General features: G+C 49.8%; 1 protein-coding gene across 1 annotated transcript; it reads right to left on the bottom strand.

Moving 5' to 3' along the window:
* Positions 1-5,730: 5,730 nt before the first annotated feature.
* Positions 5,731-17,715, bottom strand: znf469 (zinc finger protein 469; the record flags this gene model as incomplete). Its single annotated transcript, XM_084452755.1, has 5 exons — positions 5,731-9,486; positions 9,781-10,192; positions 10,418-10,595; positions 12,000-13,096; positions 13,628-17,715. The coding sequence occupies 5 exons, from the start codon at positions 17,713-17,715 to the stop codon at positions 5,731-5,733; spliced, it is 9,531 nt and encodes a 3,176-aa protein (XP_084308881.1).
* Positions 17,716-22,135: the final 4,420 nt, after the last annotated feature.

Consider the following 22,135-nt stretch of genomic DNA (forward strand, 5'->3'; position numbering starts at 1 on the left):
GGGACAGACGGTCCTTCTCTCCTTACAGACAGGGACAGAGACGGTCCTTCTCTCCTCACAGAAAGGGACCTCTCAGATTCTCCTCACAGATGATGGAAATCTGAATCTATATCACGCAGGGCTAGGTAGCCCGATAATTTTTTCACATTTATGATAATTGACAATTGATGATCTCATCGATAGTCAGGCTACAGATCAGTTTCGGATTCAGTAAGTGTCAACTTTAGAGAAATCTACAATTTAGCAAACAATTTGAAAAAACGATCTAAGAGAGGAGCAGTCTGCGTTCTCCTTCCTTTCTCTGTGTGGTGGAGTCAAAGGCGGCCAGACAGTGGACGAGGTTACAGACAAATCGTCCAGACAGCCTCCATTCCTTCACTCACACAGCCAGTGTGCTGGTGTAGCGCTCAGATTAGTCACAGATTAAGGGGATTAGGCTCTCTGAGTGGCTCTGGAGGAGAATCACACACCTGATCCTATTAATATGCCTCATCCAAATGTCAGGCTAGGTTCCATCCGTTCTCCATTAAGATAGAGAGAGAACAGGGGAGAGGCTGGGAGAGGCCAGAGGAGAGATCCGAGGAGAGACCAGGAGAGAGACCAGGAGAGAGACAATGAGAGAGACAATGGGAGAGTCCAGGAGAGAGACCATGGGAAAGACCAGGGGAGAGACAGTGGAGAGACCGGGGAGAGGCTGGGAGAGACCAGGGGAGAGACCAGGGGAGAGACTGGGAGAGACCAGGGGAGAGACCAGGGGAGAGGCTGGGAAAGAGGCCAGGGGAGAGACCATGGGAGAGACCATAGGAGAGCGTGAGAAAGACCAGGGAGGTGAGTGTTTGGGAGGGTGTGGGGGTGTTCACTATAACCGACAGAAGAAAGGAAATCCTGTATTTGATTAAATGATCACAGGACCATCTTTGTTTAAACACACCTGTGTGTGTGGAGATATAGGATTTAAAATTAATCCATCCTATGCACATTATGCAGTTTGTTTTAATATCCCTCTCATAAGCATCTCTGTTTACAAATATTTTAAAGATTCAAGCCCCCAAAAACTATGCTTGTTAAAAATAAGGATCTACTCAATGTATTTACTGACAGCCTTCTGATCTACAGTGTGATTGAGGTCGATGTCTAGCGGACTCAGTGTCTGATCTAAACCCACTGACAGGCAAGGAAGCAAAATCTAAAATGATACGACTGAGCCAAATATAGATTTATGGATAAAAAAAAATCAATTTAATTTTCATCTATTTTGTAAAGAGTGAGGAGAATGTACCGGTGCCAGCGCTCATGTATCAGCGTGGCGCTAAGCACCAGTGCACCAGTCTGGACAGGCCAGCCCAGCCACGCTGACCGCTTTGTTTGCACAGCAAGCACATTTATCCCTCTCAACCTGGAACATCAAACAGGTACTTTAGCTATTGTGCACAGCCTGGTTCTCTCTCCTTCTCTCTCTCTCTCTCCGTCTCTCTGGGGGCCGGCAGCGATGACAAATGTTGCGGTAGACATCACAATGAGAATGCAGTACATATGTCGCCATCTCTGTTGGCTGTAGAGCACCAAGTCTTCCCTGCAGAGATCATAATAATGAGATAATGCAGAGATAATGATGAGATCTGAAGCAAGAAAAGGTCTCCTGCAGTGTTTACTCTCACCCGAAAGAAACCGCATTGACCTGACGCTGCACCCTTTCATTTGGATTTTATTTCCACCATACCTCATTTTCATTTGAATCTACTTGATTGGGAAGCTTTTAAACAACCCTGTTTCCTCTGACCTCCAGCCGGCCTGATTCCTGCTCTCCCGTATGAAGGGCAGATGGCTTGTTTTGATGGTTGTGTTGTTGTGCAGAGTTGGTTTGATGTCTTGATTTCAAAGACTCCTTTGGCTCTTTTTTTGCCAGATGAAGTGGTTTGGTGTTGAATTATTCATATCTATTCTGAGAGAACAGCAGGGAGTTCAAACATCCAGTCATGCAAACCCATCGTCATCATCATCATCATCATCCTCATCATCATCCCCAGAGTTTGATGAACTGTGGGGAGAGGGGCATCCCCCGCCCCCACCCCCACCCACATACACCATCAAGACATGGAATATGCAGTCATTCCTGTCATCCGCGCTACAGTCTCTCTCACCATCTTTTATCCCCCCGCCCCCCCCCCCCGTCTTTCCATTTCCCTCTGTCTCTCCATTTTCTCTCTCTATCCAGGTCTCTCCCAATCGCTCTCTCTCTCTCCATCTCTCTCTCTGTGATGGCTGCTCCCCCCGTCCTCCTGATTGAAACGACCTCGCTGCCCCCCAGCCTCATGTCATTACCGCTGACCAGCAGCGCGACACTATCTGGTCCTGACCCCCCCCCCCCCCCCCCCCCCCCAGGGACTGCCTGCCGCACGGCAAAATAGGGGGAGGAGAGGGGGAAGAGGGCGACGGAGAGAGGGGGATATGGAGGGAAGTGTGGAGATAGAGATAGTTGGAGGTGGGGGATGAATGGGGAATATATTGTAGATGCAGAGACAAGGGACTAGAGATGGGGGAGAGAGAGAGACAGAGAAGGAAAGGGGTGGGTAGGTAATAGACTAGAGATGGGGGGAGAGAGAGAGAGATGGGTAGGTAATAGAGAGAGAGTGGCAGTGAAGATGGCCGAAGGGGTACGATTCAATCAGTGGGTGGGGGGGTTGAGAAAAAAGAAAGAAGGACAAAGAGACGGAGAGGGGGAGGGGGACCGAGAGTGAGAGATCTGATGAGAGAGAGAGAGAGAGAGAGAGAGAGAGAGAGAGAGACAGAGCGAGGACAAGACAAGAAAAGAGATGCAATTTCAAGGCCAGACTTAGTGATAATGTCACTCTACTTCAAAGTGCGGAGCGCCCCTGCCAAACTCCTGTCTGAATGTTCCTCTGGAGACACCCCCCCCCCTCAGATCACATGACACCAGCCCGGCTGACAGGAGGCTGTCTGCGCCACACCAGTTTACCCCACTCCCGACACGTTTATCCCACTAGATTGTGACAGGAAATCACTGTGTTCTCTGCTTTTGTTCAGTCTTCATCAACCCACCGTTGTTGTCCAGATGGCCCCGGGGGAACACCTGTGGATGGAGAGCGGGCCCAAGGACGCGCCGTGATTAAGGTAAAAGATAGTGTAGGGATAATGAGGTTTTTCTTTTGGATGGAGGTAAATGCACACTGTGTAAATAACCTGACAGCTGTGCCTGTCAGCGTTACTCTCAGTGGCTCAATTTGATGCACATAACTGGCACATCATTTACATATGTCAAGCCATCCGGCTCATCTGCCACAAAGTGCCACCCTCGCCTGTCATCGATCGTCAATCGTGACACCCGTGATGCTAGACTGGCTATTTGCCCCCCCCTGTCAGGATGATGCCCTTTTCTATGTGTTTTTCTACTTTATTGGCAAGAATATTGAATTCAACTGTACTCTAATAGACATTTACAACCATGATATATCATCAGCAGGCAATTAAGTTATATGTAGTTATGCAGATGGAGGAGAAAGAAAGCTTGTGAGCTGTACTGTAGAGCGAGGCTCTTGGAAAAGGGAGGAGGAATGTTGAGAGTATCCCAGGACTCATAAAACCTGCAACGGGTTCAGATGCCTGACCCAAGCCTCAATCCCACTGGGTCAATAATAATGTCAGTTCAACCTGACAACAGGGCCGTGGACAACAAAATGCAATCTATCTTCCTTCCCTGACCTCTGTTCACGGTCCAGTCCGAAGAGCCTGCTGCTAGAAAGTAATCACGCCATCCTTAGGGACAGCACAAAGGAGTGTGAGTGAGAGCCAGACGTTTCACTTCAGTTTATTGTATTCCCCTTAGCGGGGTCCTTGAGCATGAGCCCTTGAATGAGAAAATAACTTCTCTCTTTTCTTTCTTACCTTCACTCTCTCCCTCAATCTATCATCCTCTCTTCTCATTCTCTCTGCTCTTAGGTTGCTGGGTCATCGAGGGATGACTTGAGGACCTGCCCTCTGCTCCCCCACACGCCACCTCCTCCTGCCCCCCCCCCATCCCCCCTCCTCCACCCACCCCACCCCCATGATTCTGCCGCTGTGTCTTATGGCTTTTTATTCCTATGTGATGACTGAATGGGCTCATGTAGGAATAGAAGCCACTGTACACGCGGTGGGAGAACTACGTGACAGAAACTCAGGAACAGACCGGAGGAGTTCCTTCAAGAGCAACCTCCTCACAACTTGGACATCTGGTTTGATAATTGCAACTAACTAACTACTGTTTTTTTCATGGTCCCTGTGGTAAAGAGACATTACGCGCATCTTTTAAATGATGAGTTGGCACATTGAACTGCTGAGCCTATGAGAAATCCGACAGACTTAATCGAGGTTGTGTGCACCTGTTCCTGCCTTCAGGCGCTGACTTCCTGCTCTGTCAGATGTCGTGATGATGGGGAGTCGGGAGAGAGGGATGTATATGTTAGAACACTTGCTAGAAGCTGTTGTAAACATACAACGACAAGCGAGGAGAGACCAATACAGATCTTTAATAACCAACTTTACAAGAGGCACTTAGTGAACCACTTTACAACCTACGAGAGGCATTGCATTTCCCTTTCTTCTCACTCTTTGATTCTGTTTGCACATTATTAAAATAAAACTTTGACATTGAGCATTGCACCAGAAATCATCTACCTACAATATAATACAATATCAGATACATATAAACAAGATAAAGCACCTTTTTTGTCCTGGTAAATAATATTCATTATTAAACAGTTGGAGGACAGACACTGAGGGTTGAGCGTATGATTTGTGTATGTGGTGTTATCAGTGCATGAGAGTACCTCCTACTCCAGGTGGATGCACCGGAGTATCAACTACCAAGCTTAGCTAGTTTCCCTTCCTAGAGACCTACAGATGAATACTTTCCTACAGACCTACTGATGAATACTTGGCGAGTTTACACAGTATCTGTATCATTTACAAGAAACTACAGAGACCAGTAGAAACTCATGGATGTATGTAACTGCTATCTGACTGATCTCATGTTCCCTTCAGTTAGAGTACATCGGCATTCACATTACAATAACAATAACAAAAACTACATAGCACCAGTTAATGTTTATACAATAAGCAAATACAATGAATGTCAATGCAGTACAGTAAAAATGTAAAAGGAATACAAAATGATTAATTTTTGGAAGCATGTAGCGAAGGTACTCTTGGTAAGGGTCAGCTGGGATGTAATTTGGTCCTGTTGCATAAAAATGAATATCGTCTATGAACATGAATATCCTCTATGAATATGAATATTCTCTATGAACGTGAACATGTGGCAAATGTGAAACTGACATGCATTATGCGGAGAAAAAAATATTAATTTTTTATTTTCAAGTATTCTTTTTTTTCTTTCCTTTTCTCTAAATGAAATATAGTCTCTGAAACAGGTAACATAAACAAAACAAAGAATTACAGAAATAGTCAATGATTTGTCCTACTAGCATATTCAGTCTAGTCTCATGAACTCATATCTGCCATCAGTCCTCAGATTTGTGTAATAAAAACACCTTTACAAAAAGAAGACATAAAGTGACTAAATAAGTATTTAGAGTATCATTTCACAGAAGTGTCGTGCAATCTCATTCATAATAATGAATTGTCATGATCATCTGTAATGTGAACAACTTAACAGTCTTTTTTTCACAGATCCGTCCCCCCCCCCCCCCACCCCCCCAACCAACAACCTCCTCAGTTTATTGATTCTGAAGTGTCTTTCCTCAAAGGAATCTTGAAGCTAGTGAGCTTCTGGCCAAACAGCTGGCTCAGGAGGTTGTTCTGGGATTCTGCCGTCCGGTAGGACTGGCTGTCCACTGACCTGACCCCTGTCTTTGGCCGTGGCTTGTTCAAAGAATTGCTCATGGGGGGCGTCGACACTTTGGACATTGGGGAATGTATGGGCCGTCCCAGAGGCGCCTTCTTGGCTTTGTAGTCCCCGTTCAGATGATGAGAAATCTCAGTTTTCTTTGGTGTGCAGTTATCAAGAGGGGCCCTCTTTAGTTTGAGGCCCAGGGTTTTGTGCTGCAAGACTGGGATCTTGTTGCTCACCACATCGTCCCTGACAGAGGACAGAACTGGGTAGTCACTGGGGCCATCAGACTTCCTATGCATGGCTGGACTCTCGCCCTTGTTGGGACGGAACCTCTTCTTGGCTCTGGCATCGATGCTCAGGTTCTCTCTGGTAGCAGGGGAGGAGACTTTCTGCGGGCTGTGAGGAGACCTCATCTCCTTCCTCTTCTTCTGCTGCTTCAGGGTATCCCTGTCCTCGCTGGCGGCTGGGCCCTGGGAGGAGAGCCTGGGGTGGGGGACAGGCGAGGCCTCTGTGGTCCTGGGGCTGCAGATGGAGCTGTGTTTAGTACCGTCGCTCAGCTTGGCTGGGAGGGCTCTGTCTTTCCCACCCTGGCTGCCGCCTTGCTGCTCGGAGCAGTGAGCTGAGGAGAAGTCCCTCTGCTTGTTGTCGTTGCTGTTATTTCTGATTGAGTGTTGCCCCTGCTCATCGTCCCTCAGATGCTCCATCATAACTGTAGATGATTTACGAGGACCATGGTGTGTGTCGGCTGTTTTGTTTGAGGCGTTGGGCAGACTTTCACGAAAACTGACAAACAACTCCTCATTAGATGCAGCTGGGTCTCTCTTCTCTGTCTTCTTCTCCTCTGGCACAGCTGTGCATGCTGGGATGCCCCCCTCTGAGGTGTTCTGCTTGGCTCTGACGCCCCCCGCCCTCTCCTCACCAGGTTTGCTGTTTGCTCTCAGGGCTGGCCGATGTGGTGACAACTCCTCCCTGCTGCCCAGTGAACCTTCCTCCTCCTTAACACCACAGGGCTCTGTGATGGACTTGCCATCGCAGGTCTCTTTAGTGGGCAGCTTCGGCATGGGTTCAACGTCCTCAGTTTTAGGGGTAGCTGTAGAGAGGCTCTCTGATTCCGAGGGAGCCATGTGGAAGGTGCAGTGCTCAAGCTCCCCCAGTAGGTCAGAGTAGTCCTCAGCGATGTCCTCGGTCTTCACGCTGGTGTCATTAGTGTCAGTGTGATATTCGGTTGCAGTGGTCTGGGTGGAGTCCTCTGTTGTGGGCATGGTGGGGTTCTGGGCCTGCATTTCAGAGCTCTGACTTAAGTGCAGTGAGGCTATGCTGGCGATGCCACTGTCGGAACTGTTTTCCTGGATACTCTCAGTGAGGATCTTTCTCTTCTTACTAGGAGGCATATCACTCTCGTCCTCTTTGGAGGTGGATGCCTTGAGCGGTCTGAGAACTCCCTTGAACTTGAAGATCTTGTTCCCGCCTGACAGATGCTTCTCCATGTGGCGATCAAATTGCTCCTTTTTAGAGAAGGTGTAGTTACAGGTGCTGCAGATGAAGGATTTCTTGATCACGTGCATGACGTCAGCACATAGCTCACAGGTGTAGAGGGTGGTATGTTTGGAATCAAGCTCGTCCGTCTCCTCGTGTTCCCTCTTCAGGTGATCTTTCAGATCCTGGGCCTCCTCATAGGAGACTGGGCATTTGTGACACAGGAAGATCTTCTCTAAGTTGTGCACCACTAAGTGTCTCTGCAGCTTGAAGGGCTTGGGGAACTGCTTCCCACAGTGGTGGCAGTCTCTGGATGGGTCTTTGCAGTTGGGGTGCATCTCCACGTTCTTTGGAGCTGTCTCTGTCTTCTGGAGGACCTCCAGTGGGGTCAGGCTGCTCTGTTTCCCCCCTCCCCCTCCTCCTCCACCTCCTACTCCCCCACCTCCCCCTCCTCCTCCTCCACCTCCCCCTCCTCCGCCACTGCTGCTGCTTTTAGTCCTGGGAGCCTTGGATTCCCTGCTGGCTTTGCTGGGGCGCCGCTGCATGATGGAGGTGATAAACTTCTTGACAGCGGTCTCCTGCATGATGCCCCCGGCCATACCCAGGATGGAGCTCTGTGTCTGGCCCTTACGGGCAAACTGGGTGGCGTGCTCTCGCAGGTGCTCGTTATACATCCAGACGTCAGATATCTCTTTCAGACACATGCCGCACGTCCAAATCCCGGCCTTGTTCTTGGCATGCTTCTCCCTCAGGTGGTCCCTCAGCTGTTCCCTGGAGCTGAACTTCCTCTGCACACACATGTAGCAGGTGGGTGGGGGGGACGGGTTGTGGGACAGCTTGTGGAAGTTGAGCTCCCCCAAGGTGAGGAACCAGGTGAAGCACACTTTGCACTTGTACTGTTTATCCTTGATTTTTACGCTGCCATCTTGACGTTTCCTCCCCTTGCGTTCTGAGGGCTTCTTGGGCTTTTCAGTCTCTTTGGTCTCCGGGTTGTCAGGGGCAACTGGGCCAGCCACTGGGATATCCTTGTTAGAGTCAAAGAACTGGATTTCAGGAAGCTGGAAAGTGGTATTGAGGTTTTGGATGTCAATGCTGTTGAATGGGGGAGTGTTGTCTGTAACACATGGCTGTTCAGGATAGGGCACAGAGGAGGCCAGGGTAGGCAGTGGAGGTGTGGGGGGGGCCTCTGCTTTACCGGAACTTGAGTCAGAGGAAATAACAGGATTTGTGACACAACTGCCGAGTTCGCTGGAGCTGGTCCATTCTATGGTCTCATATTCACAATGGTCATTTTGATTGTTGACAAATGTTTCATCTGCCTGGTTGTCTGAATACTGGTCTTTCTTTTCTATTAATATTTCAGGAGGGGGGTAGTCAGAGCCCAGAGGTGAATCAAGCACAAGCTTCTGCCTTTTGTTTCTCTTGCCGTATACTCTCGCACACTTCTTCCTTTTCATTTCTTCGTCTCTGGGAAATAACTGAGAAAAGGTGCTTTCATCGTCCAGGAAGGCCTTCAAATCTGGGCAGAGGCCAGGAGGACTTGTAGCAGGAGCCTTCAGACAGGAGAGTGGCTCCACCTCATCTGAAGGACAGCTGTTCTTCTCACATTTAATCTCGAATGCTACTTCTCCCAGTATCTCTGTGGCCAGGCTCCCTTCTGAAGTCTGGCGCTCACTCATTGTTGTCGTGTCACACTCATTCTCTCTGGACACATCATACTCTCCACTTCCATCCTTACTAACGGGTACTCCATAATCCATACTAACATCCATACTAACTTCTGCTGCTCCATTGACTACCTCTGGAAGACTGGTAATTTTCACCTCTGCTGACTCAGCACTGTTTAGATTCACATCCATAATCTCTCTGAGTTGATCAATCTCTGCTTGAGTTCCAGGTACATTTTCAATGGCTTTGTTCACAGCCACGGGGAGTGGGAGTTCCCCCTGTTCTAAAATGGTGTGGTTTACATGAGAGCTGAGTTTTTCTGGCATCTCAGGGGATTTGTGGCACTCTTGTTGTATCCGTGTTTGGAATTCAGGAGTGATAGCCTGTAAAATGTCTGTTTTCAAAATGTTCAGAAGCTCATCAGAGAAAGGGTCTGGCTTTAGGTGTACCTCACTGTTTTTCTTCTGTCGTGCTTTGCTGTTCTTCTGGGCCTTGGTTGGCAGGGGAGCCATCTGCTGGCATATTCTATCTGTTGTGACTGCCATATTTGTTTCACATGCAGTGTCCTCCAGGGCCACATCTGTTTCTGCTTGTTGAACTATGGGAGATTTTTGACTTGTCTCTGGGCAGTGATTCTCAGTAATCCCATCTAGTTCTATTTGCAAACAGACCAATGAATCATCTTTATATCCTGTCTCTGTTGTTTGTGACTGTTGGCTAGTGAGCAAGCTCCCTTGGTGACTTGATGTAACATTCCCCAAATGCACTTTTCTATCCGTCTTGACCAAATGTTTCATGGCCTTGTGTCTCTTTAAACCTGGCACTGTCCTGAAACACATGGAACATATTTCACAAAGAACTTTCCCTTGTTGAGCTGTGGGCAGCGCACCTGTCTTTTTCTGTGTGGTTTCTTCCTCTGGCTGGAGGAGGACTGAGCTATGTGCCACCTCTGCTGCTGGGTGTTCCTCTGCTGGCTCTGAAGGTAGTTGCACGGCCTCATTCTCACAGATTATGAGAGGTTTGGGCGTTAGCTGACTATCTGAGAGGTCTTCTCCCAGAGGAGGGGCCTCCCGCTCACATGGAAGCTCGTGAATATCCAGGATCTCTGGCTCCACTTTCTTCAGGAGGTCTACGTGCATGTCCAGATAACTGATGGTTTCGAGGGGGCCATGGCACAAATCCAAATCCTCTTTTACACTGCCAGAAGACAGAGGCGTGGCGTTGCTCGGGAGAGGGAGACCCATAGCAATACATGTCAGTTTCAGACTGTCCTGGACGCTGCTGTTGTCCCTAGTTTCATCAGGTAGAGTCAGCCCAGCTGAATGATAGAGGTTCACTAGTGGCTCTGTGTCTGAATCTGTCTTTGTTTGGCTCAGCTTCAATGCTGTTTCATGACTCAGATCACATGGTGCACAGCTGTGCCTGGGGCTCTGCTTGATGTCTAACTCCTCGTCAAGTCTACCATCCGGGGTGACAGGGGTATAATCATATTGGTTCAGTTGTGGGGGCTCGTCTGAGATGTCATCGTAGTTCAGTGGGCTTAGTTTGAAATCATATATCACGTCTGTCTTTGTATTGACATCCAATGTCTCTAAGGGATCTGCTGTGTTGCACAGGGGGAGTGGAGAGGGGATGGTGGAGTCAGTCCTTGTGATTTTATACTCTGTGACACCCGGGTCTAGGTGTGGGGGACTTATTAATGAGTACTCCATTTCTACTGGCATGGCCACAGAATCAGCATTGTGAAGGGCCTCTTTGGTACTGAGCTCCTCACAGCTTTTATCCCTGGGAGATTGTGTATCATGTATTGGCTTTGGGCAGATGTCCATGTCATTGCATGCGCTCTGAGACTGACACTGATCCTCTTGTGGAACAGGTATCTCTGTCGTGAGTGAGAGAGGGGATGGCGGTGGAGAAGCTAGTAGAACAGGACTAGATGGTGGGCCTTCCATCAGGCCAAGACCCTGATCTTCCTCTTTCTCCTCATCCTCTCTGCATGGTGACATCTGGGGACTTGCCATTAGACAACTGGGAACTTGCTCATTGATGTCTTCAACATTTGTAATTTCGTCTTGCCTTTGAACAGCCCCGCATTCAGAATCCATTTGTGCTTTATCCCCAAATGTGTCAGCTGCGGGTGTTTCCCTGGTCAGGACACCGCCATGCACTTTCGTGTTTTCATCATCTGTGGATTGAATGTGAGTTGGAGATAGGGAGCTTTGGCTAACATGTTCGGTACTGGTTTCCATGAATAGTGGACTGCAGGGCTTATCTGTGACTCTATCCATGGAGATAGGGGTTGTTGGACTGGCGCTGTAACTCTCAGGCCTCTGAGGAGAAGTCTTTGAACAGCTCTGGAGATCCGTATCTTCAATCAACCCATCTTGTTTTGTTGTATCCACTCCAATCAGGCCCTGCTCCTTCACACATGCTGAATCCAGCTCCTTGAGTTCATCGGCAGATGATGAGCTAAATATTCTTTCAGCATTTCCTTCCACATCTATAGATTTCTCATATACATTTTCCTCCTCATCTGACTTATTCTCTTGCTCAATTTCATGCTCTGTTTGGTGGCATTCAACTGAGGGATGGTTAACAAACTGAGTACTGTAACTGATGGCCTCTACTGCCTCCTCTATCTCTTTTTGATTGTCCATGGTTGTGTCTAGAAGCTCTGGGTTATCGAAAAGGTCAGAGCTGTCTTTGGGGATTTCCACCTCTCCGTCCTCCACATTGTGGTCATCACAGATCTTCAGATCTGCCACTTGTGAATGATCCTCCTCCAAATCTGGGCAGTAAGCGACCTCAAACACATTACTATCTTCTTCTGTCAATAAGCCTTTAGATTCTGACCCAGCGTAATTTTCTCCAGATTCGCTTAACAGCAGTGAGAGAGGTTTTATATCAGACGAGAGCTCTGTGTTGTCAGACAGAGGTGGCAATGGCGCATTTGCAATTAATTCAATATTCTCCTTATCATGAGATACGGACCTTTCATCTATACCTTCAGACTCAGCTTGACATTCAACATTCTGTTCTGGGCTCTTGGGTGAGATGACTTTCTGTTCTTCCTGTTCAGATGTAATGGAATCTTTTTGGAAAATAGAATCTGAAAGCACTTCCAGACTCCTCATGAGGTTTTCAGCATACATTTTCCTCTCCAGGATCTCCTCAGAGGTGTCTATGGAAGCTCTGTTGTCATCTTCAGTGCCCTCTGGTTTGTGGCTCTCCTGCTGCAGGTGGTCAGTGTCTGAATTAGAGGCTGAGGAGGTTAGACAGTGAACGTCATCCTCTTTTTCAGTTAAGTGTTCCAGGACTCCAGGTTCAGCATGTGTTGGTGTCTGTGGACTCTGGTTCCCCTCCATCAGCTCAAACTGGAACGGACTGGACCACGGTAGACCAGGTTCAGCGAAGGCCTCTGGCTGGATGCTTGACACTGCCATAACCATGCTCTGCACAGGGCAGTTCATATCCAGACCTGCGTCCTCACCTTCAGAGTCATCATTCAATCGCAGAGGAGAGAACTTGCTCATCTTCATCTGAACTGTGGATTCCTCAATTAGTGGTGTTGGGCTTCTCAGCTTTGTAGTCTGGAGCTGGTTCTCCAGCTCCGTCACTATTCTCTTGATCTCTAGCTCGTCCTCAGACACACAGCTGCTGAGGTTAGCACCATAATCCATAATTTTGTCAGGCAGTGACAGAGGAACATGACTGTAATCTGATTTCTTTTCGGTAGACTTCTCAGACTCATCTTTGTACTGGGATATCTCATCTGGTAGCATGGGGCTTACGTCCACCATGAGGCCCCAGTCCCTTTGCTCCAGAAATGTGGAGAAGGATGACGCAAATGGCTCCTTTTTATCGTTGGCACTCTCTAATGAGTTGAAACTCTCTTTGTGCAGCGGGATGTCGGTGTAGAGGCCATTGTCAAACCCTGCGACTGTGAGGTCCCCAAACATGGAGGATGTGTCGAATGAGAGCGGTGACTTCATGAGACTCTGGTCCTGCTCCATGGGGAATGGGATGAGGTGAGATGTTTCTTTCTGTGTTAGAGGCTCTTGAAGCTCCGTTGGAGATAGGCACACCTGGTCCATCAGTGCACTGCAAAGAGTTGTGGACTTGGGGACTAAGCCGTTGGTTAAATTCATTGGCTCCTTCATGGGGTAAGCACTGTCATTGTGTTTTTCAAATGTAGATGTGTCCGATAGCCTTGACTTGGTCTCTGTGGCTTGAGGTCCGCCGCTATCTCTTCTTCTGTGTCCCGATTTCCCCTTTGTGATGCTGTCATTCTTGTTATGAGAATTACTTCCCTTGTTGCCAACGGCAGGGTGTAACTCAGGATGGTGCGGTTTTAGGTCAGTGTGAGTAGATTCCAGATGTGTTGGTTGTCCTTTCAAGGATTTTGCTTCTATTCTCAGTGGTGAGTGTTTGTCAGAAATGCCCGCTGTGCTGATCTCTGACTCCTCCTCTCTTGAAGATTGATCGGCAATTCTGCATTTTTCAAGGTTTTTTACGGCGCCCCTTGCCTTGGGCAATGCCGACACTGAATCAACATCCTCAATGTTTGAATGATGGCTCTTCAAGGGGTCTGGATGGTGTTTGTTTGTAGAGAGAGTCTTCTCAGCACCATACTTCTTGGTGGACTTGGTGAATGTCAGTGCTAGTTGTGTGCTTGACTCTTTGCATAGCTTTTGTGGTGACCTCTCGTAGGTTCTTTGCTCTGGAGAATCTCTTCTCCTAAACTCCACCTTCTTCTCACAGTCAGAGTCGGTGCGATCAGTGCTTTTGGGGCTGCTGATGCTGTCACTGGAGAGGCTGACAGATGTGCTCAGTTCGCTGCTTGTGGACGACCTGCTGCCCCTCCTTCTGAGTCTCTGGTGGGAGCCATGTTTCTCAGGAGAGAGGGAGATGTCTTCACTTTTCTTCACCTCAAAGCACTCCTTGGACTCGTGCCTCCATGCTGCCCGGTCTCTCTCACTCCTGGCTCTCCACTTGCACTCCTTAGTGTAGGTGTATTTGCAGCGGCTGCTTTGACTCAGACGGCCCTGGCTTGCTATCTTCACGGGTTCACACTCGTCGTCGGAGTCAGAAACATAGTCGTACTCTCCGAATGTGGGGTTCTGGACTGCGGGGGTCAGTCTCTCCATCACCAGGGAGAACTGGAGGTTCTTGGTTCCTTTAACATGGAGCTTGTGCAGTTTGTTTTTCTGTTGAACTATTTTGTGAATAAGTTCTTTGCTCCACGTTCCTCCACCAGTCCTTTTCCTTTTACTCTCTCTAGCTGAAACCCTCGGGGTGGGGGAGCTGCTGTTAGTGGTGGAGGCTTGGGACCCTCTTAACAACGAGCTCTCTTGAAAAGTTTTGACCCCACAACGTTCAGAGAACTTGCTGGATAAAAGAACTCTCTGCGTGTTTGTGTTCTCATCCTCAGTTTTGCGCGGCTTTCTTGCCTCTTTCACTTTATCGTGTTCATTGGATTTCTCCCCCAAGGCAATTCTTGCATTTTTATGAGAGACTTCTTTCTTTATGTTGATTTTCTCACTCTGCTCCAAATTGAAAGATTTCTTTTCAAGTTTGCTGTCTGTGTGCTTGATATTACTTTCCAAGCTTTCAGCATCAGAGTCATAAAGATATTTTCCTTGTGTCATAGACCTGTCATCATCTATAATTTGTTTACTTTTGCTCTCAAAGACGACAGACTCTTTTGTTTTCACACACTGTCTATTTGAAGTTACTTTGACAGTGGTGAGGTCATCGTCAGCAAATGCATCTATGAAGCTGCTGTCTATTTCTGCGTTGTCAGATTGATAACCCAATCCATTCAAGGCCTCTGTTATGAGGCTGTCTAACTTGGCATCCTCCATATCCAAGTCTGGGAGTGAGACAGACATGTTTCCAGGCCCAGAGAATAAACTGAGTTTCATTGGATCCTCTTTTCCATCTACTTTAGTTTCGCTGTCTGACATGAGCTCTCCATTCTTATTGAGGCCCAAGAGACTGAGATGGAGGTCCGACGGACACCTTGGCATGGAGACACTGTGGCATAATCCACTCACAGATGATGTAGCTTTACCCATATCTGTGTGGAACTTCCTGGCGTCCTCCATCTTTGACACATCCTTGAAGTCATTCTGTGCAAATGCATGCTGTCCACAGTATTGCTTATGGCCTAGGAAGGAGGCCAGGTTGGTGAAGTTCTGGTCACACTGCTTGCATGTCAGAAGCACGTCCAACTGGTCCAGGTTAGCTGTGGCTAAAGAGGTGGCCAACAGCTGATGTGCAGAATATGGTGGGGGAGGAGGATGGTGCTCCACTCCAAAACTGTCCATGTAACCCTTGTTGCCATCCATAGCAGACTTTGGATGCCCGTTGTTTTGCAGGTAGGTCATCATGTCGTCCTTGGCTCTCTCCGGGGCGTACGGCAGGTTTCTGGGGGCATCTGGGTGGAAATGGTGGGGGTTAGTGCTGAGGTGGTCGGAGGGTACCTGCGCCTTCACTTGGTGCTGGTGGTAAAAGGGGGGTGGGGGCCCAGTCTTGGACAGCTGGCTGTCCTCAGAGCTGAGGTTGACTGGGCTGGTGGAGGCCGGGGAGAGGGAGGAGCAGGTGCTGCTGGAGGCAGGGTTATGGACTGGGGAGGGCAAGGGCGACTCATAGGGGGACACCATCATCAAGCCCATGGGCGGGGCCTGTAAGGGAGGATAACCATACGTTCTCGACGGTGCTCCGGGAAGTGACTGGTTTAGCCCGAAATACACAGGCTTATTTTTGGACTCACAGACCTGTGCGTGGCTTGTCTCTACTTTGAAAGAGGACACTGTGTTGCAGCTCTGTTTGACACTGTCCTGCCTTGGGTTTGAGAAACCCTCTGCGGTTCTGTTGTTTTGGAACGAGCTGGGGCTCTTCAGCGGCGTGTTCTTGTGTGTCTTACTCTCATCCTGCCAGTCAGAGGGTGACACCAAATATGTCATCTTTTGGTTGCTTAGTTGCCTGGACAACTCAATCCTGTTTTGGTTTGGCATGGCCGAGGTGAGGCGAATCTGCTGCCAGGCCAGCCTGCTGCCTTTGGACGCGTTTGGCCTTTGGTCGAGTGCCGCTTGGCTCTGAAACTGAAACTTATCATTCACACTGGAATAAGGCATAGTGTTTTGGTCTGCTGGTGAATAGGCCTTATTAGGCCCCTCCCAGGAGTGTGGCAACCTACCGTGGACCTTATTGTTAATGCTTTTGTCAAAAGGCACTGTGCCCATGTGGATGTTATTGAGTGGTGGGCTGTTGTAGGTTTTGTTGGGAAAGTGCATTTGGGAGCTCAGGCCTTGTGCAATAGTCCTGACATGTAGTCCACTACCCTGGATAGGAGTTCTCTGGGCAGTGGCTCCATCTTTGGGGAGGCAGCTCCTCTTGTTTCCCGAGGAGAGGGCTGAATCCCCGCTCTCCGTCTGTCCAAATGCCTCAGAGCTGTCTGGCAGGGCACTCTTAACTTGCTCTGAGGACTGGGAGCTAGAGCCAGAGCTTTCACTGCTAGCAGAGTCCTCACTAACACCTCTTGAAGGGCAGTGCATGGAGGATGCTGCCCCCGGTGGGGCTGGTAGGAACTGCGGAGGCTGTGGAGGGTGAGGGTATGAAGACCGATCCTCCGACTGCTCGTTGCTGAACTGAGTGTTGTTCTGGACCCCCTCCTGGCCTTCCCCAGAGGGCTGAAAGGAGAAGGAGCTGTGGCTCACCTGGCCAGAACCCAGGGAAGAGTCCATATAGTCCTGGGTCTGGGTCTGGTCACAGGGGAAAGGGTCAGAGGTCGAGTCCTCCAACAACTGATATCCATACTGGAAAGGCAAAGGCACAAAATTGCTGCTTGCCTTGTTCCCCTCTGTTAGCACAGTGGGCTTTTGAGGTGAAATTCCATAGTTAGCACCATTAAAAGTCCTCTCTGGTGACTGCCATGCATTGGAGCCACTCAGCTGAAAGTCTGAGAAGAGCAGCTGACTGCCAGGCTGTGTGCTACTGTTCTCCATGGGGGCTGGCTGCTGCTGTTGCTGCTGGGATGGGTGTTGGTGGGTGGACACCCCTCCTGCAGAGCCCAGGGTCTGTGAGGTATAGCCGGGGGAGGTGAGGTTGGAGGAGGCCTCCTGGAAGCAGCGGCTGTAGTTGAGCTCCTCCTGCTGCAGCTCCGCCTCTCTCTCAGGGATGCTGGGCACGTGGAACCTGTAGCTGCCCGACACCGGCCCGCGGCCCGCCTCCAGCTTCTTGGGCGGCGAGACCTTCTGCTGTGGGTAGGCGATGCCGATGGTGGGGTTGGAGCGAGGGTTGGTGATGCTCAGCCGGTAGAGCTGCTGAGGGTTGCCTCTCTCCGACTTTCCCACCCGCTTCCCCTTCTCGCGGATCCGCCCCTTTCCGCTTGGGGACTGGGGGCTGCCCTTGCCGCCGGGCCAAGTCCTGTCGCTGTTGAACTTGGGCCTGTTGTTCTGCAGTGACTTGAAATCAATCTTCCCCGTCTGCTGTGGCCGTATGACGGCCTCACGCTGCTGAGTATAGTCCCTCTCCTTCTCTACCAACCTGGCCCCCTTGCTGGAGGCCCTGACGTCCGGTGCTGTGCTCGGGAAGTGCTCTGAAGACTCTTTTGTGGTTTTCTGGCTGCGCTGCTCCAGGGTGGTCCCTTCATCCTGCAGTCTGGACTCAGCATCCAGCTCTTTGACAGCGTACGAACGCTGAGTCTCTCCTGCCATGGTTCAGACGAGGCGTGCTGGGAACGGCCTGGTCCGTCTATCTGGGGGGCAGGGGCATGGTTCTCTGGGAGGGTGCTGGGTCTGTACAGGCTTCCAGGATCGCATGCGGCAGGGACGGGGCTGCTCTCGGCACCTTCATCTCTGGAGCCTCATCACGGACCACGGGGCTGGCAGCAGCATCTGGAGTCCTGTAGAAACAGAGGTGGGGGAGGGATACAAGCGGGTCAGATCAAAGACCACACATGTGCCACGGACAGATGTTGTGAAGTTTCTCATTAATATCGATCGAATGAATGAATGAATAATATATCACAGACATCCAGAATGCCTTTTGATTAGACTCATATTGTGACAGCAATCCTTTCATCCATCCATCCAACTATCCTCCCATCTATCCATCCATACTATGAATATGAGACTATTCTTCTGAAAGCGAATGCATATTTTATAGAAAAAGAATCCACATCAATCTTGCCATGCTATTGGTTTAATGAGAGAGGGGGCTTATGTAAGCAAGCTGAGGTGAAATATTATATATTATTAATACTGACGAAGAAGGAAGAGTATGGGGATTCAGTGTGAATCAGGCTCAATTCAAACCTCTTCCATCGTTTACCAGGAGGGGGCAGTGTGGCACTGTTTTGGCCCACAGTGCTGTCATTCAGGACACAAAGACACAGTGTTGCCAGACTGGCTCGTTGATATGATTCACCACACAAGATATATTTAACTTCACAGAAATGGAACACCACCAGTAAGCTGTAGACCAATTGCTCTATCTAATATGTATCCATAATGTTGATTTGGTGGTGACTGGTGAACTTCAATACCATGCACAAAACTATGGTTCCAACACACAAGGAATCTGACTATGGAAAGATGACTTTCTTATGATTTCTGAGAGGTCCAGAACTCTGAAGAAGAGGATGACTAGGGGCTGACGAGGCATAGCTGCCAACGCATGAATCATAGCCTCCTAGGGTGCAGCGGCACACAATGGCACAGTGTTGGGATGCAGTTTAGATCATGGAGGAACACCAAGACTGGTCAGAGAGGTAGGAGACAGTGAGCCAGGCAAGGGGACGGTTATGCCGGTTGCCTTTCCCTCCAGCGTCTCTTTACTTTGGCCTCGCTGGTGCTTCTTCTGAGGGCGGCCCGAGGTAGCAGCAGAATGTCGTCTCTACCTGCCGGCCGACATGCCCACACCCCTCCTACACATGCCAATGTTTGATTTCAGTGACAGGCTGAGGAAAAGGGTGGTGGTGGTGGAAGGGGAAGGGGGGGGGGGGCACTCTCCTGGGTGGAGTCAGTAACTGATCTGCCCCCCCCAGCAGACCAGAACACCACAGACACCAGGCACATGCCACACCCCCACTGTGACAGACTGCAATCTATGCATAAGACAAACGATCAAGACAAACGATCACTTTTTTGTTCACTGATCTTTTTGGCCTCTCTCTCTCTCTCCCTCCCTCCCTCCCTGTCTCTCTTTCTATAACTCTCTCTCACTTTCTTTTTTATTCTCTGTCTCTCTCTTTCACTCTCTCACAAACAGACACATAATGAAGCCCACAATTAAGTCCTCCGCCTACCCTGTAACCCACAGTAGGCCCCTCCCCTGACCTCGGTGGCCTAGTGACATGCACGGCCGTGCCTCGGTCGCTGCAGCAGCCCAGCTCTGCTCTGTAATTACGCAGCAATGACAATGGCGGCCCCATGGCAGGGCGGGGCCGGGCGTGGACGCCCTGCCCGGCAGGCTACTCGGGGAGGAGCAGGCCACTTTCACTCACAGCAGCGCCCTTTGACCGGAATGTGACTGAATATTTGATAGAGGCTGTATATAATGCACTTCCATCTTGTCATGCCACAGGTTTAATGAGAGAGGGGCTTATGTAAGCTGGCTGAGGTGAGATATATTTTATTCATAGTGAGAAAGTAAATGTAAGGGATTCACTGAGATGTTTCCCAGCGTGGTTCTCTACCCCCCCATCTCCACAGTGTAAAGGATGAAAGGATTCCATGGATTCTGCCGGGCACAGAAACTGTCTTCGCCATTACTTGATAGAGCATGTGGGCACAGTAAAGCAAAATACTTTGAACACTTAAAGTTTTATTGTGAATGGCTGCGTCCGTCAGTGCCTGGATATCCCTGGCACCTGAACGGCCAGATGGAAATGACGAGGATGTTTCCTGTTTATACAGACTGGTCTCGTGGCAGAAATACAGCTGGAATTTATCTACTTTCCACTAATGTTGAGATACAAAACCTTTTTGATAGATCCCACTGGGTTAGTAGATGTATCTATCTGTCAGTGCTCTGGAGTTGAAACGGACAGGCAGAGGCAGAGCAGCCGTGGGCTGGATTAAGAACAAAGAGGCTGCTAAAGCCCCAAAATACCTGTAACCTTCCCTCAAAGTGCCTACATGCAAATCCTCTGCATTTCTTACGTTTAAAATAGCTGCTTTGCTCTGTCGGTGCGTGTACATAATTCTTATGTGACTCTTGGATAAATGGTCAAGGATAGTTTGCTTGTGTACGGTATGTATGTAGCGTGTTTGTACAGTGTGTTTGTATGTGACTATGTTCGTCACAAAGACACCTGCATTCTTTCCATTCAGATGCTATCAGAGCTAAGCACTCAGCCTGTGATAAGATCACCTGACATACCATTAGCGCTGCTGCTCCTCGCACACGCATGTCGGATCAACTCCGGCAGGATGGAGAAAACCAAACTATCGTGACGAAGCACAGTCCGCTCGGCACGGCTCAGCGCCTCTGAAGAGAGAGGAAGGTGAATGAGGAGACACCGGGAGGAACGGCCCGGGGTGATGACTGCTTTACAGCAGCAGTGAGCCTCGCAGCTCCGCTGCCGGGGATTGAGGAGGCTCTGGGGGCCTACTGCCGGAGGACTGAAGGCCCACCTGGGAGGACTGAAGGCCTGGGGTCGGGGCCCTGTCTGCAGGAGAGGACGGAGGATGTGTTTGTGTATTCGTGGGGGGGGGGGGGCAGCTGGAGCTGATAGACCCCTGACACACACACACACACACACACACACACACACACACACACACACACACCACAACCAGGGTTTCCAGACCCGGAGCTCTTTGTCTGGCTGGGGGAGAAGAGAGTCACCAGCCCCCCCGGACCTCTCGCCAGACATCTCCCCAGGCCCCCTGATAACGCTGACTCCCCGGTGTGTGTGTGTGTCTCCCCAGTCTCGTCTGGCAAGGCCTCTGGTCAACCCCAGGCAAGTATTTAACAGGTCGGGAGGCAGGCTGGGTCCTGGCTGGGTTTGGGCCTGGCTGTGAAAAGTCACATCCCCTCTCCAGCTCTCCAGGCTCTGAAAGCCGGAGTGTCTGTCGCTCTCCCTGCCCTCGGCCGACTAGACAGGTGTGAAGGGGCTTGCTGAGGCATTGGCCGACGCTCAAGGGTCAACCGCAGCCTGTCTCGTACATCAAGTCTCCACTGCTGTTTGCCCTGGGCGGCCGAAAAGGCTGGTTGTTGGGGGGGTGGGACAGATGCGCAGCCTCGACAACAAAGAGATCAGTGCAGGGATCGCAGGGCCCTCTCAGAAGTAGCACCGGGGCCTGAGCTGTCAGCTCACGAAGAGGACCGGGGTCATTCATATCCTAACAACTGCCTGATTCACTTCCCTCTCCCAGGCCCAGCCAACCTAGCAACACAGCCTGCTGCCAGCCTGCTCTCTCCACCAACCAATCACCAGCCTGCCTCTACCACCGACCAATCACCTGCCTGCTCCCTCCGTCAACCAACCACCAGGCTGCCTCCTCCACCGACCAATCACCAGCATGCCTCCTCCTCTCCTCGCTCAAAGCTTTAAAAGTATCTATCTGCCAATTAGCTGGGAGTCTTTCATACAGACTCTCCTTTTTATCTTTTAACTCTAAGCTTGGACGGGAAATGAACCGCTATTGGACGGGCACAACTTGATATCAGATCCTGTGAAACTGGTCTGAAATTTGTTCCATAAAAGAGAATTTTAGCGGCTTTTACAAGTCAATTAAAGATGTGTGTGTGTGTGTTCTCTCCAAGCCTGGTGTCAAATCACCAAGCCTCACCAACCCAGCTGCAGAGGCAGCCTCACATGTGGAGACACCACCACAACACCACCCAGACACTACGGAGACCAGAGGGAAAAAGAGCCGTGTGTGTGTATGTGTGTGAGTGAGAGAGAGAGAGAATTAGAGAGGGAGAAAGTGGGAGAAAAAAAGGTGTAATATTTACATGCTAAAGAGGTACATGTGTTTAGGTGGGCAGTTGTTTTTCCCTCCCAGAAAAAGGGGCAGCGGGCAAAAAGTCCTCGAGTGAAAACTCAATTTCCTGAAAGCCTTTCCCCTGTCGTTCTGGTGCAGGATGTATGTGGTGAAGCCCGGAGTGAAAATATTCTGGTAGCAC

This window comes from Borostomias antarcticus, assembly GCF_949987555.1.
Source record: "Borostomias antarcticus genome assembly, chromosome: 18".
Classification (NCBI taxonomy): domain Eukaryota; kingdom Metazoa; phylum Chordata; class Actinopteri; order Stomiiformes; family Stomiidae; genus Borostomias; species Borostomias antarcticus.